Here is a 15,235-nt window from a genome sequence, read left to right on the forward strand (position 1 = left end):
AAGTAGTGGTATTTGGAAAGGGAGAAAATATGACACACTGAAAAATTTTGATTGGTCAAGAAAGAGTGGAATAAGTGAGAGTTTGTGTATCTGGGAACCTTGTTCACTAGGGACGGTTAGCATGATAAAGACATTGAAAGGAGAGTAAATGCTGTAAATCGTGTGAATGGGGCATTTAACGCTTTTATGAGCAGCCAGAAGGTGTCACAAAAAGCACGGTTGGCTGTGCATAGAGGGGTGTTAGGGCCCACACTTATGTATGGTAGCGAAAGTTAATTATGGCAGAAGAGGCATCAGAGCCAAGTGGATGCAGTGGAAATGAGAGTGTTGAGAAGTGTGTGTGATGTGAGATTACAAGATAGAATTAGGAACAGTGTGATAAAGGAAACGTCTGGACTGAACGAAGATGTAGTGACAATCATTTAAAAAAGTATGTTGAGATGGTTTCGACACGTGGAAAGAATGAGTGAAAGAAGGCTAATAAAGAGAGTGTATAAGGGAGAAGTAGAAGGCGGAGCTGGAAGGAGTAGACCTCGGCGGACTTTGTCTGATCAAACCGGAAAAACCCTGATAATTTTTGATTTTGTTTTCTTGTAAATCGAGTTAGGTTTATCTGTAATTTCACGAAGCCTATCGAGAGGAAAACAATAAAAAAAATATTTCCTTCGCATTTGGATACCTACCGTTCCTCATTCACTGTAAAAAATACCCGGCAAAACACACAGAAACTGTAACTATAGCGGATGAAATAGATTTTTTCGAGTAATAAATTCGAATATTCGAATATCAAAACAGGTCGAATATTCGACAAATTCGAATATTTGTTTAATCGAATTGCAAGCCCTATAGTTATTATAATCCAATGTACTGGTTCCAAGGGTTTACTTGCCAAAACGGTTAAATGCAGAAAGTGGTTGATTGTTGATAGTATGGAAGATGATGAGAGAGTGATTTGCAAGATTTTGATAAGTGCAAAAGGTGCTTTAAATTTAGGTGCCTGGTGCCTCTAATTGGCCGCGATACAAATTATGTGGAGCGCTCCTATTGGTGCTTTTGAAAAAGCTTTCGAATACTAGCCGAGCATGACGGCTGCGTTTGGCTACTGCATTAGGAATATTTTTATACAATAATAAGTTGCATTCGCAACAAATACGTTACGCCAATATTTTTCTTTGGTAAGCAATAAAACAATAGTTATTTGTTTTACAAGAAGAAGGTTCGAGAAGTGGAATCTTGAGCGTTGCGAGGGTTTCAAGGCACGAGGGTTAAACTAACTTTGCCTCCGAGTGAAACACAACATTTTTCACCACACCAACGTGAGGAAAATACTAAGTATGAAATACCAAAAAAAATCAAACCAAATCTAGGTAATCCAAATGAATGTAATTAAAAATTTATCATCCAAAATCGTCATTTAATAGTCAATTCTACCAGCTAACATAAGGAAACAACTCAAAATTTGCATCTGATTACTTTGCCCCACATGTGGATAAAATGCAACTTTCTCGATAGTTTTTGAACAATCAAGAGGGCCTTTACCAGTTGGTGTGGTGAAAAATAATATTAAGAGAAGTCACCGTTCTTGCATGATCTACTGTACTGGAAAAATGAGGCAAAACTGCGTTTTTACGCCTGGTGTATGAATACGCAGCGGGCGTTTACCTATGCAATTTCTGGGCCCAGCGCTGAAAGGGATGAAGGCGTAAGGATGCCACGTGGGCGGCTGTAGGAACCGCTCGGGTTGGAACTCGAGCGCCTCCACGAACTGGTCGCTGCGTCGCTGCAGCTCCCATAGCAGGATAGCGCAGTCCGAGCCCGCCGGCACTTCGTGTCCGCCAGTATCTGTCGGAAAAGTACCGTTATGTATAAGCCTGACTGTACCGAACGCGCCGTGAGATGACTGCTTACAAGTCACTTTCGTGAAATGTTTTGCAGATTTATTCTCAAAAGCCATCGCTTTTGACGGTTATCACAGTATATACGATCCATGCGCCGATCGCCCCAATCCCTAACAAAACTCTCGTTTGGATTGAATACCTACCCACTTATACGGCACCGCGCTCTATTCAATATAACCCCACTTTTTGGTTAAGTCGCAGTCGAGTAAAATGTTGATATTAAGGTAGATCATGTACAAATGTATAGTTAAAAGTGGAATTTATATTTCTGCAGGTTTGCTATTAAGAGAATATGCCCTGAAAGGGTTAATCTGGGTTCAGCAAGTATTTTCTATACCTAACAAAATGTATTTTTCCGCAAAGATATCTAGGACCATTTTGTGTAGAATTCAATAAGCTTTAATGTCAGTTTACACCATATTTTCATAGAGAACGTAAGTAGATTAAGAGTGAAACGTAAATTTCTCCAGAATGGTAAGTACAAATTTTCTGTGATGGCTGCCATTCCTCGAGGTCCCCAAATTTCAAATGATGTGAGCATGAAAAAGGGGCCTATAATGTATATACATACCAAATTTCAGGACTGTTCCAGAGATTTTGAGGTTGGTCCTATTCCGATTATGCTATGTTTACTATAGCGAACCGCTACGGCTGCGCACGAGTTGCTAAGCTAAGCGTGATTTTTTCCCACATCATGCAGACATCTTCATATTTCAACCAATTTACACAAAACCTTAACAAGTTATACAGCTGAACCTTTCTCAAGGATCTTTCTATTGATATGTGAACGGCATGGAAATCAGTTTAGTAGTTTTTGAGCATCGCGAACATACTGACAGACAGACGTGGCGAGTGTGTTTGTAAGGTGTAGTGATATATACAGAGTGGAAAAAATTTATGGGCCCTAAAGATACAAATTTACTGTTCTTGTGCACCTACTAAATATTCGATTGTATGGATATTTTATATGATAGATGAGTGTAAGACCTAATGTATCTTGGAGACATTTTAACATTAACATTAACTGTATCGACTAGCGGAATTTTCAAAATTTGGAATTTTTTGTCGGTTTGATTTCCGGATATTCCGGGCGAGACAAAAGCGTATTAAAATGTGTGCGTGTTCCTTTTTGAAAATAAAATAATGTTTCTTTTTCGTAAGTATTCCTATTCATTCTTCCTTATTTTTATTACCGAATAGTATTTGGACGTTGGACGCCCTGATAAACGGTGGTTATCTGAAGTAAATATTTGCATCGCATATGAACAAATTTAAATATTATCAACGACGTATTAATGTCACGACGATTAATGATATTAGTGCTAGTCAGTATAATTACCTTTAAATCCGTTTCACTGTTTTCACACATCCCGAATTTTATTCGTAAATATTAAAAAAACGATCTCAGTTGATCTTTTCCACAAATAAAACGGTACTATAAAAAAAACCCCAACGCATTGAACCAGATGAAATTATTTTGATAAAAGATACAATACAATACAACACAAATGTCATGAAGATAGAGATAAACAACAGGCGGCCTTATCGCTACAGATCTCTTCCAGACAACCTTTAGGTATTGGAGTAATGAAACTTAATTTAACGAATTAGGAGGTCCAAAAAACTAACTTAAAACTAGATATCCATTACATAAATATTTTATGTAATGGATTGAGCGCGTCGTAGTTCGACAGGAAGAGAGTTCCATAGCCGAACGGAATGAACAATTATAAAATTTTGAGGAGGACGGAGGGACAGAAAGAAGCAAATTTTGAGGATCGAGTGGAATTTAAATAACTAAAGCGTTCTTTTACATAAGTAACGGGGAATGGTGGGATTAAAGAGTACACTATAAAAAAGGCAAAGAATATTTATGCACCACCGCTAGAAAATCAGCTTTGATATAAAAATAACCAAAGGGTAGTTAGTTTAGACGTCAATGAATACACTTTCATAGGTTTTATAAAAAAACAGACGACTTTTATTTTTACATATAATATAATTCAGCAAGCAATGTATCACTGCTTTGCCTTTAACTCAAAACTGACGCGACGTCACAAATGTCACAAGTGCCTATGATGTATGTACGACATATAGGTATAGGGAGCGTGCATGAACTGTAGGAGGCAGCACAGGAGCCGTCAGAGTTTTGGCGCGAGGCGTAAATGTGATGTTTTTTGTTCCGATGTAGCCCACAAGATGACAGAACCTACTATGCACAAGAAAACACGTGACGTGTACATGTGCATGTTTATGGTTCCGATTCAGGCCACAAGATGGCAGACCCTCCAACGCGCTCGGTCTCTATTGCCGCTCGAAAATTTTCAAAAATTAATTATGCTCTGGTAGTTGAGAATAAATTTAAAAAATATTTTAGAATCGTTTTATAGCACTAAACCTACGTCTAGTTTACGCTTGCGGTTATATTAATAATACACACTGTATAATTTTGATTTCCTTGTACAGTCAGCGTCAAATACTTCGTAGCAACCAAAGTAGCCAAATAGTTCGGTACACCATATATTTAGTATGGTGTACCGAACTATTTGGCCACTTTGACTGCTACGAAGTATTTGACGCTGACTGTACTTTTTTGTAAAAAGAAAAATATTCACGTGGGTCATGGCCTGATGGGTGGAAGGAACCATTTTAAGTCGATATATATTTCAGAATACGTGGACTCAAATGAATGGATGAAAATTTGGTTACATATCCAAATTTTCTAATACATCGGCCGTTTCAGAATAGATATACCTAATTTGGAACCTACTACATGGACCAAACAGATACCTACATGCGAACACGACGTAAGTACGCTACCACTACAAGAATATACTTATGTATTTATTTAATGTTAATTGCTTACAATGTATGTACAGAATTTAACTTAAAATTATGCTAGTACCTACTTCTTCACTTAGCTTAATGTTATGAGATGTGCACATGTGCATAAAGAATAGTCACTACGCTATTTTCGGTTTAAAAAAACATGACGACAGAAATAAATTAATGGTGAAAGTCGTGCCCACAGCGCCAAGGATACCTATAGGTGTTATTTATGGCGGACGCTGTCAAAGTAACCTGTTACATTAACTCCCGTGCGCCCGGGACCTTGATGTTTGAGTGATGTTTGTGTTTATGACATAAAGCGTTAATAAAGAAAACGTAAGTTACTTTTACGACCATTTTATGTCTACTTACTCAATTTTAAAGGCTGATCGAGCTTCCTCATGATGAAATGCACCGGAGGATAAAGTCGCAGTGACTCCTTGATGCAGCATTCCAGATATTTCATTTGAGACAAATCAGACATCGTTGCTTGTTGGTCTGGAGTTTTAAATATTTGATTGCATTCTTCGACGGCTTTATCCTGAATAAACGAAGATACTTAATTCAATTGTAAAAGTATACAAGTAGCCGTAAGATAGCTTCTCTGGTTAAGGAAACTAGATTAATTCCAACGTGGCGTAACTTTTCCTCTAGATTGGAAGACAGATTGCAGTTGCTTTTGTAAAAATAAAAATAAATAGTAGCTGCTGTTTTTGAGATTGAATTGTCGAGCGGGCTCTTTTAGTGAGGCGTGGTTTTTACTACTTCTAGGCTTTTGAACCTTTTCTTGACATCTTATTTTACGGGATACTTAACTTACATAATGTATTTTTGTATTTCTGTAAATAATTATTTTTGCTAAATAGGTGCCAGAAGCGAAGCTTGAATATTGAGTTTTTATTTGCCAAGAAATAATTTTAAAATCAACCCTAATAGGAGCATTGCAAGCATGTATTGTTTTTACCAGGCACCTATATGATTAGATAACGATTATGTACGATTATGATTATGGATTTCGTAATATATATACTCTCTAGTATCTACCTGTGCATCCGGATAACAGGCCAATAACATCAAAGTAAACTGAAGAGCTGTTGCTGTAGTATCATGACCCTGAAAAAAGAACGAAATTAAAGGCTACCTTCTTTCTGTGATTTTAAGACAATTTTTTTTTTTCTAGTTATACCTCAAACATGAACGTGTCTACTTCCTCCCCAATTCCATTTGCATCAATGATACCTTCTCTTTCAGCCTGTAGTAAGAGATCGAGCATTGCTAGTTTTTTTTTACCCGCCATGGATATTTCTTTTTCATCGGTGTCATTCGCTACTTCGAGAAGCATGTTTTTGAAGTTATTAGATTCTCTCCTTTTATCGATAACGCTGTCTCTGAAGGAGCGCATCAAGTCCAGGATCTTCTGCTGCTTGCGTCCAAGCCGAGTCCAAGGAAATATAAGGTCGGGATATAGCCACACTCTCTGTGCTCTATGGACGGCATACACACCTAGTTTTATAATAGCGTCCTTGTAGCTGCGCCCGACGCTGCTCGTCTCACTGTCCAACTTGGTTCCCATTGCAGTCTCTAAAATGAACCAACGAGAGAAATATTTGCATATTAATGAGCTGTATTTACATTAGAAATCGTCGTGGGCAAAAAAAATTAAGTTTGCCCGCCAACTAAATTAAAAAAAGGGAATTAAATTAAAAAAAAAAAAATTCATGAAGTCATTACACGCTATTACTACATAAATATGTGCGCATCTATCTACTTTCGAATATTCGTTTGCGCTAAATTGATAGAAAAACTTTGTTTCATACAAAAATCACGCAAAAAACGTTAAACTGTTGCATTGATAAAAAATATAACGTTTTTTGCGTGATTTCTGTAGATAGAAAGAAAGTAGTTCGAAAGTAGATAGAAGCGCAAATATTTATGTAGTAATAGTGGGTAATGACTTAATAAAAGGCAACTGTTTTTTGTATGGAAAGCGAACCACCTTAAACTGTTTTTTGACAAGTTTTCACAGATAATGCATCAAGGCGAAAATCGAAATTTAGTAATCTGCCACTTCATCGCTCGAATATGCAAGAGTTATAGAGAGGTTAAATTAAGAAATTTCGATTTTCATGTTTCGTGCTAGAACCAAAGAGCATATAATCACTACTTGTAGAACCTCAGATTGTGATGGATTGTGGTAGTGGCGCCCCCTACGCAGAGTTTCGCGTAATATTCCCTATTGGATAGTTTATTTGTATTTAAAGGGACTACATATTCAAATGTGTCATTGAACCTTAACCTGAACCTTTAATCAAAAAGAACTTGGTAATAATTAAGGTGGCAATCACATATCTTAATAAAACAATGCAAAATGTCAACAATCAAATTAATTATGTACATTATTTACATCTAAATACATCACATGAATAGACAAATATAGCAAGATAAAATGTATTATTTATTTTCTTCTTCTTTCTTCTATCAATGGAACGCTTTACAGTTTTAGTTCTTCAAAGGAGGCCAGTAGTTAATACCAAACTCAACCTGCCTTTAAAAAAACATTAGGGATCACTGAACTGTCCCAATAAATAGAAGTCAGGCAAGTGTTATATTAAACGGTGATTAAACGTCAACCTTCTATGAAATGATGACATTTACTTAGCCCAGGCTCGCTATCAAAAACGATGCCAACTTAGCTTGGTCTGACTCTAGAGGTAGTTGTGCGTGAAGTGTGCTTGTGTGTGTAATGGGGTAAATTGACACAATCTGAAAATTTACACTCTAAATACTCCCTCTTAAAGTGCAGTTGCTTATTACATTTTAATAGAATGAATAATATTAAGCATTAGCAAGTTATTTAATTTATTTATTCCTAAGTCAGCAAATAAACGCTAATTTATAATCTAATCAAACTCAAACAATCGTAATCTAATAAAACTTTATTTTTGGCTTCTGTACGACTTACCACATATTGAGTGCAGCGTGAACTCAGTAATGAAGGTGGAAACGTTTGTTTTATCATTGTTTACTTCAGTGGCCAGTTGTTTTACTAATTTTCGTGAGTTTTCTTCTAGTATCGTATTAAAATGGCGTAAAATATTGAAATGAAAAGTCGGCGTCAGAATTTTCCGGCGCTGTTGCCATTTCTCTCCTGTAACATACATTTATGTACAGTCAGCTGCAGAGAGAGGTGACCACCCTGCATAGAATCTGTCCATGCACAGGTGGTCATCTCTCTCTGCATCTGACTGTACATATCATTCTTGTTTCAGATAATTGTATATAGGAGTATGTCGTGGCCAGATCTTAGAATTGATCATTTCATGTTGTGGCAATCATTCCATGAAACGATCGGTTGGCCACGTCTTGAAAAAGTAAACCTAACCTAATCATACAATACATATCATCAAAGATACACTGATTGAGTAACGATTTGTTAGACCTGTACCCCAAAAGCATAAAATTGTTGTAGTAATTCACCGAATCGCATTTCACCTTGAATGAAAAAGATATCACTGGATTTTTTTACTTGACGCACTTTTTCCCGTAGCCTTTGACATTAGTATAATTAATTTGTAGTACTTATTTAATTTTTCGTGTAGTATGTTACCGAAGAGGCATTTCGCCGCGATCGACGTTTGTTTGGGACTCTATTTAACTTGATACGTTAATTTGATGCTTGCACTAAAATTAAGTGTTTTTTTTAAACACGTTTTGTACTTGTAGGATTAAGCCTCAAGTGCTTTCAAACTCATTAAAATTTTATCTATGTGACGTTGACGTTGCGTTGAATCGTCGCCAATACAAAATACACGATCGAGGTGAAATGCGACTAAAGTAATAAACGATTGAGTCACAACGCGATGTTTAAATGCACGGTCGAGGTGAAATGCGACTAATAGACTGCGATAAACTTATAGCCACTAGAAAAAAAAACTATTGAGACACAATGCGAAAATTAAATATGAGATCGAGGTGAAATGCGATTCGGTGAATTACTACAACAATTTTATGCTTTTGGGGTACAGGTCTAACAAATCTGAGTAACATGCGTAAAATCTAACACAATTTCATGCTTCGAATTTGACAGGTAAACAAGATGGATGTAAGGTTCCATACATTTTGCGTATGGAGGGTAAAGGTAAGGAGAACAATCTATGTGTATAAAAAGTGTCCATCAAAAAACCTTAAGAGGGAAACATAGCTTTGCGAGTCTAAGGAAATAACGGTATTTTTTCTATAAAATTTCTTTTCGGGAGAAATCGTTTTCCACTAACTAAATCTTAACAAATCACTTTGATTTTGATGTCGATCGCTTCAGTATAATATATTCTAGGTTTATAGGTTTTACTTTTAAAAAAAATACTATTTGTTTTGTAAATTTTACAAAAAAAGGGAGTGCCTAGTTTTTCATTGTGTCAATAACATACCAAAAAATCATGGAGAATGGAAAATGTTTAGAAGTGGAAAAATGTATTCTCTTTTTGTATGGACGATCGCGTGGTATATATACTTTCCTCTTAAGTAGGTAGCGCCACTATACATCGCTATTACTTTTTGACTTTGATAAAAAAAAATCACTGACAACGCACTTCACTTCGTGCTACCCTAGCGCCACCGGAGAGATTTCGAACTATTACTTACAGCTGCTAGCTGGACACTTTAGCAACAGTTCTCCCATAAGACAAAGAGATTGTTCCACTTACCTGTAGAGGTAGAGAGGTGTAGGAGTTAAGTAGTTAACTCTCCATAATTTTGAGGTAACTCTGTTTGTCGAAAGTTGACGTTTGACAATTCATTGACCGGAAAACATATGGCGCAGTAAAGCGCCATCTATGTTGGATGTCAAACTAAGGGGCACGTTTTTTTTCTTTGACTTTACATCTCTATTACAATTACTTCTTTTTGATATCATGAAGTGATCAACTCTAAAATGCATTTCACGGAATGATCAAATTCTATGATCTGGCCACGACATATATTTATGGTAAAAGTAAGTTTTTGGCAAAAAAAACTATATTGGTACAAGCTTTTATCACTAACTGTACTTATCTTTCCAAAGGCAACTATAATACTCATCAATATAATTCTAACAACCCCAAACACAGTTAGTTTACGTTGTTTTATCACAGAGTTCCCATGGTCACCTCCTGTCATGATAATATTGCATTGTCATCTGATTTACATACGTATGCAAATTTTCAGCTCAATCCGAAACCGGGAAAGGGGTCAAATTTAGCTTACAACATTTGATCCACACCAAATAACAAACACTAACAGTGCAAGTTAAATAAAACTTGTAATAAGTTTTTGGCATTTTTTTTAAGGTCAAACTTTTACTACCACATGTTACTTTCCATACCACAGGCAACTAATACTCATCGAGACAATTCTAACAACCCCAAACACAATTAGGTTGCGTTGTTTCATCACAGAGTCCCTATAGCCAGGCCACCTCCTGCCTCTATCACCAGATCAGCTCGATGGTACCATAATAGTGCATTGTCACCCGACTTACAACATATGTATGCAAATCTTCAGCTCAATCGGAGATCGGGAAGTGGGTCAAATCTATTGCCAATATTTGACCCACACTAAGCTTACATACTAACAGGGCAAGTTAAATATTATAAAAGCTTGTAAACAATATAAAGACGAAATAAATTTACCATCGCTTAACAGCAGCCCCTCCTTCAGCCATGGCTCTATAAATCCATACAGAAAACCTTTTTTGTTGTATTTCGTGCCAGATATAATCGCCTACAAAGACAAAAAAATCGTTAAATAACTTTCAGTTTCAAGCCAGTACGGCTACCACGACTTTGACACTGACATATTCGCTAACGTCTGCGTAACTTACTTTCTATAAATCTCGCTCGCACTAATATCCCAGTACGCACAAAGTAAAGTAAGCTACGCACGCTCTAGCAAATATTACAGTGAGCGGTGTCAAGCTCGTCAACCTCTTTTCTCACGTTTTTTTCTTAAAAAAATAAGTAAATAAATAATTCAGCGTATATACGTCCCACTGCTGGGCACAGGCCTCCTCTCATGTACGAGAGGGCTCGGGCTATAGTCCCCACGCTAGCCCAATGTGGATTGGGGACTTCACATACACCTTTGAATTTCTTTGCAGATGTATGTATGCAGGTTTCCTCACGATGTTTTCCTTCACCGAAAAGCTAGTGGTAAATATCAAATGATATTTCGTACATAAGTTCCGAAAAACTCATTGTTACGAGCCAGGTCGCGTAGCCAACGTGCAAATCGCTTACGCTCCGTAGCGATCGAAACGCAACTGTCACTGTCGCACTATTATGGAAGAGTGATAGAGAGACACAAAGCGATTCGTTGTCGAAGCGATAGCGATTGTCACCTTGGCTAAACCGGCAGGATTTTGAACCCGCGACCTCCGGATTGAAAGTCGTACGTCATATCCACTCGGCCACCGCCGCTTTTTTATTGTTTTCCATTTAAAACCAGCTGAAAGAGAACCATATTCTCGTCTTATACATTTTATAGAGTCAGACCAAGCTAAGTTGGCAGCGATTATGATAGCCCAGACTTTGTAAGTGTTAAATAAACGTCAGAATTTCATAGATGTTTGACGTTTAGAATAACGCTTGCACTGTCTGCATGGGCTATCAAAATCGCTGCCAACTTATCATGGTTTGATTTTATTCGTTTTGTCTATCTGTAAAGCCGGTACAGAGGGACAGCAAACCGACTGCAACTTGTATGGGAACTGCACGCTGACGATGCAGTTAGCGCGCAGTTCCCATACAAATTGCAGTCGGGTTGCAGTCCGTCTGTATCGGCCCTTAACTTGTTTATGTGCAATATAGTGACATACGTAGGTACATACATACATTTACGAAAGCAAAAATAATACAAAGTTTCCTATATCGAAGTCTAATATAAAATAAATAAATAATAAATATTATAGGACATTATTACACACATTGGCTAAGTCCCACAGTAAGCTCAATAAGGCTTGGGTTGAGGGTACTTAGACAACGATATATATAATATATAAATATTTATAAATACTTAAATACACAGAAAACACCCATGACTCAGGAACAAATATCCAGGTTCATCACACGAATAAATGCCCTTACCAGGATGTAAACCCGGGACCATCAGCTTCGTAGGCAGGGTCACTACCCACTAGGCCAAACCAGTCGTCAAAAATATAAAATGTATGTTTAGATATTTATTTGACGGAAAAGTGAAACTTGATGTATCCAAACTAGATAAGTATTTTTATTCTTGAATGTGGCCTTTTCCTTATTTTTTTTTATTACTTATTAATAGATTCAATATATCTAAACGCACCTCGGTATCCTCAGGATTGCATATTACAATAAATTTCCTGGATGCAAGTTTTATTTTAAAAAATTGCTTATACTGGCTTCCTAGCTTCCTAAAGTAATAAAACAGTGTAACTGAAAGAAAAAAGACACTAAATACGTGCAAAGAGAAAAAAAAAAAACATAATTATTAAAACACTTCAAAAACCACAGCAGTACAAACCAGGGTCCATCAAAAAGTCTAAAGCATTTTCAACAATATAAATTCCCGGCGGGCCTGGAATTCTCTCAAACTGATCATCGCTTCGTATCCACTTATTAACATAATATAAGGCAATAGCCAGTCCCACTAAATACAACAACACCATCACTACTTATTATAATGTACTGTCTCGTCGCGCTCCGATCTTACAATACATCTTTACTGGGAAGGTCTGGCTGATATAAACATGTATGCACCTCGATAAGTTCTCGTACTTTGCACGTGGCACTCGGCCCTTAGTAATGCTAATAATTATCTACTATCAAATAATTGTTGTCACTTACTTCATTGCATACCACGTCGTTGCTTATATACTTCATATATTTTCTATTAACTAGATGCCTAAACTGAATAATTTTTAACAAAAAAACCGACTTCATTGAGGGAGACCGGTGAAAGAACGATTATTGTTGATTTGAGATTTCATACAATGAAATTAAAAAGACAGCGTCATACGCCTAATTATGTAGAAAAGGAAGTAACATGTTTTTTTTGCCACTGCACCCACCTTGACACATTTCAGATTTGCCCTATGGTTGACTGGTAAGATACCTACCCGCAATAGGGTATTCGACTGTATTTAAGATAAATTATTTCAAACCATGCATGAAATAAAGCACAAGATAATTATTAAAAAAACTAAATAGGATAGAAATATAAAAATGTGCCTTGAAAACCTAACTGCTTGGCAAAGAGAACAAATTGCCAAACGTGAACTTATGCATCATTGAAGAGTTCCGTTCTGTTCATCATCAGCAGTTCCACTTCATCAAATGGCACTTCTACAAATGTAAATACTTGATTTGTTAATAAAAATATTAAGATCGCTATATATATGCCTTTAACATTTGAGGAGTTCCCTCGAGTCCTCATGGACCCCATCATCAAAACTTGAACTTGACAAAAATTTGTCTTATAAATCAAATTTGCTTAACAAACACAGCGAAGAGGACAAATCGCCAAACGTGTACTATGCGTCGTTGAAGAGTACCATTCTGATCATCATCAGCAGTTCCACTTCATCAAATGTCACTTTTTAAAATGTAAATGCTTGATTTGTTAAAGGAAATACAAAATTCACTATATGTATGCCTTTCATATTTGAAGAGTTCACTTGATTCCTCATGGACCCCATCGTCAGGACTCGAACCTGATAAAAATTTGTCTTGGAAATCTAATTTACTTAACAAACACAGCGAAGAGGAGAAATCGCCAAACGTGTGCTATGCGTCGTTGAAGAGTTCCATTCTGATCATCATCAGCAGTTCCTGTTCATCAAATGTCACTTTTTTAAATGTAAATGCTTGATTTGTCAAAGAAAATACAAAAATCACTATATGTATGCCTTTCATATTTGAAGAGTTCCCTCGATTCCTTATAAACCCCATTGTCAGAACTCGAACTTAACAAAAAAATATTTTGAAAATTTAATTTACTTAACAAACACAGCGAAGAGGAGAAATCGCCAAACGTGTACTATGCGTCGTTGAAGAGTTCCATTCTGATCATCATCAGCAGTTCCACTTCATCAAATGTCACTTTTTTAAATGTAAATGCTTGATTTGTTACAGAAAATACAAAAATTACTATATGTATGCCTTTCACATTTGAAGAGTTCCCTCGATTCCTCATGGATCCCATCATTAGAACTGAGTTTTGACAAAAACGGGATCAATCTGTATATATATAAATTCAAACAAAAAAATAATTTTCAAAATCGGTTCAGAAATGACGGAGTTATGGAGTAACGAACATCAAAAAAAAACAAAAAAAAAACATACAACCGAATTGATAATCTCCTCTTTTGAAATCTTGAAGTCGGTTAAAAAGGGAATATTGCTGTTAACAGCCACTGTGCCAACTCGCGTCTTATGCATCTTTCACTTCCGCCCCTGGAGCCTATAGCTCTAACGACTCCACTCTGACCGGCCTGCTAAGGCAAGCCAGTCCCACCTACCCTCTTTGCGGGTAACAGAACTCCAGGAGCACTCGGGTACGTGGGGTCACTAATCCCCAACAACTCACCACAAGCTGCCCTGCGTATATTTATTTATTATTATTTATTTGTCTGCAACAAATAAGGAAAACGACTCCATCCTGGTATCCAAACGAGTTTTTAAATTGCCTGTACTTAGAGAAAACACCGGTTTTGGAAGACCCTTCGGCGATATCCTCTGCTCTACTATTTAGAACATTGTAGTAATAAGTCGGCTAAGTCCATTAATTAAAAGGTCTGTAATAAATACCAAAAATATTTACCTGGCTTTCTTCACTGACATACAATGAAACGGAGGTGCTGCTTGTAAAATTAGTTAAAGAAGTATTTTTGTTACATTTCAAAGCTAATAGAGCATGATCCCAGAGCCGCCAGACCTTACTTATTTTCTCATAAATCAAATGTATGGGATAATATAGTGTTAGTACGTACTTTTAATGTCTGCGTACTTGCTATATTGGCACGACGGCCATTTGTCCGGTACATAGAAATAGGATAGTATAGAACGACTGTCAAACTTCGAAAGTGTGACCAAAAATGAAATGCAAGTGTGTGCGTAAATTGTCTATGTGCGCACAAAAATAGTGATGTCCTGTTACAACATTAATAATCTATCGATGTTTAACTGCTTTGAGAGTTGACTTACCAAAGAAAATTTTAATTTCGCGCCTTTTCCTGCTGACAAGTTGGGTTGGGTGTGTATACGCTGTGTACAAGTATACGCTGTCTTGTTTCCTTGTGTTGGCGGCAAAGCCGTGGAAAAGTGGTTAAAATGTAAGTACTGTGTTGGAAAGTGAAGTTTAAATTTATCGCTAAACATGTGCACCTTCAAAATAGGTACATATTATAACAATCGTTATTATTTTAAGTCGGTTATAAAGGTAATATCTTAATGATATCTTGTGAACAACTAATTCCATACCTACAAGTTATCGATACA

The 15,235-nt window shown here is 36.7% G+C and overlaps 1 protein-coding gene across 1 annotated transcript in view; it reads right to left on the reverse strand.

Annotated features, from left to right (window-relative positions):
• Positions 1-12,946, reverse strand: part of LOC133518599 (uncharacterized) — a 25,129-nt gene extending 12,183 nt beyond the window's left edge. Inside the window, exons 1-8 of the mRNA XM_061852260.1 lie at positions 12,261-12,946; positions 12,063-12,172; positions 10,394-10,484; positions 7,690-7,875; positions 5,914-6,308; positions 5,772-5,840; positions 5,100-5,268; positions 1,663-1,842 (exon numbers count right to left, since the gene is read on the reverse strand). Of these exons, the coding sequence (XP_061708244.1) occupies positions 1,663-1,842; positions 5,100-5,268; positions 5,772-5,840; positions 5,914-6,308; positions 7,690-7,875; positions 10,394-10,484; positions 12,063-12,172; positions 12,261-12,405 (1,345 nt within the window). The 5' untranslated portion in view covers positions 12,406-12,946. The remainder of the gene's footprint in view (positions 1-1,662; positions 1,843-5,099; positions 5,269-5,771; positions 5,841-5,913; positions 6,309-7,689; positions 7,876-10,393; positions 10,485-12,062; positions 12,173-12,260) is intronic.
• Positions 12,947-15,235: the final 2,289 nt, after the last annotated feature.

The sequence above is a fragment of the Cydia pomonella genome, chromosome 6 (genome assembly GCF_033807575.1).
Source record: "Cydia pomonella isolate Wapato2018A chromosome 6, ilCydPomo1, whole genome shotgun sequence".
Lineage (NCBI taxonomy): Eukaryota > Metazoa > Arthropoda > Insecta > Lepidoptera > Tortricidae > Cydia > Cydia pomonella.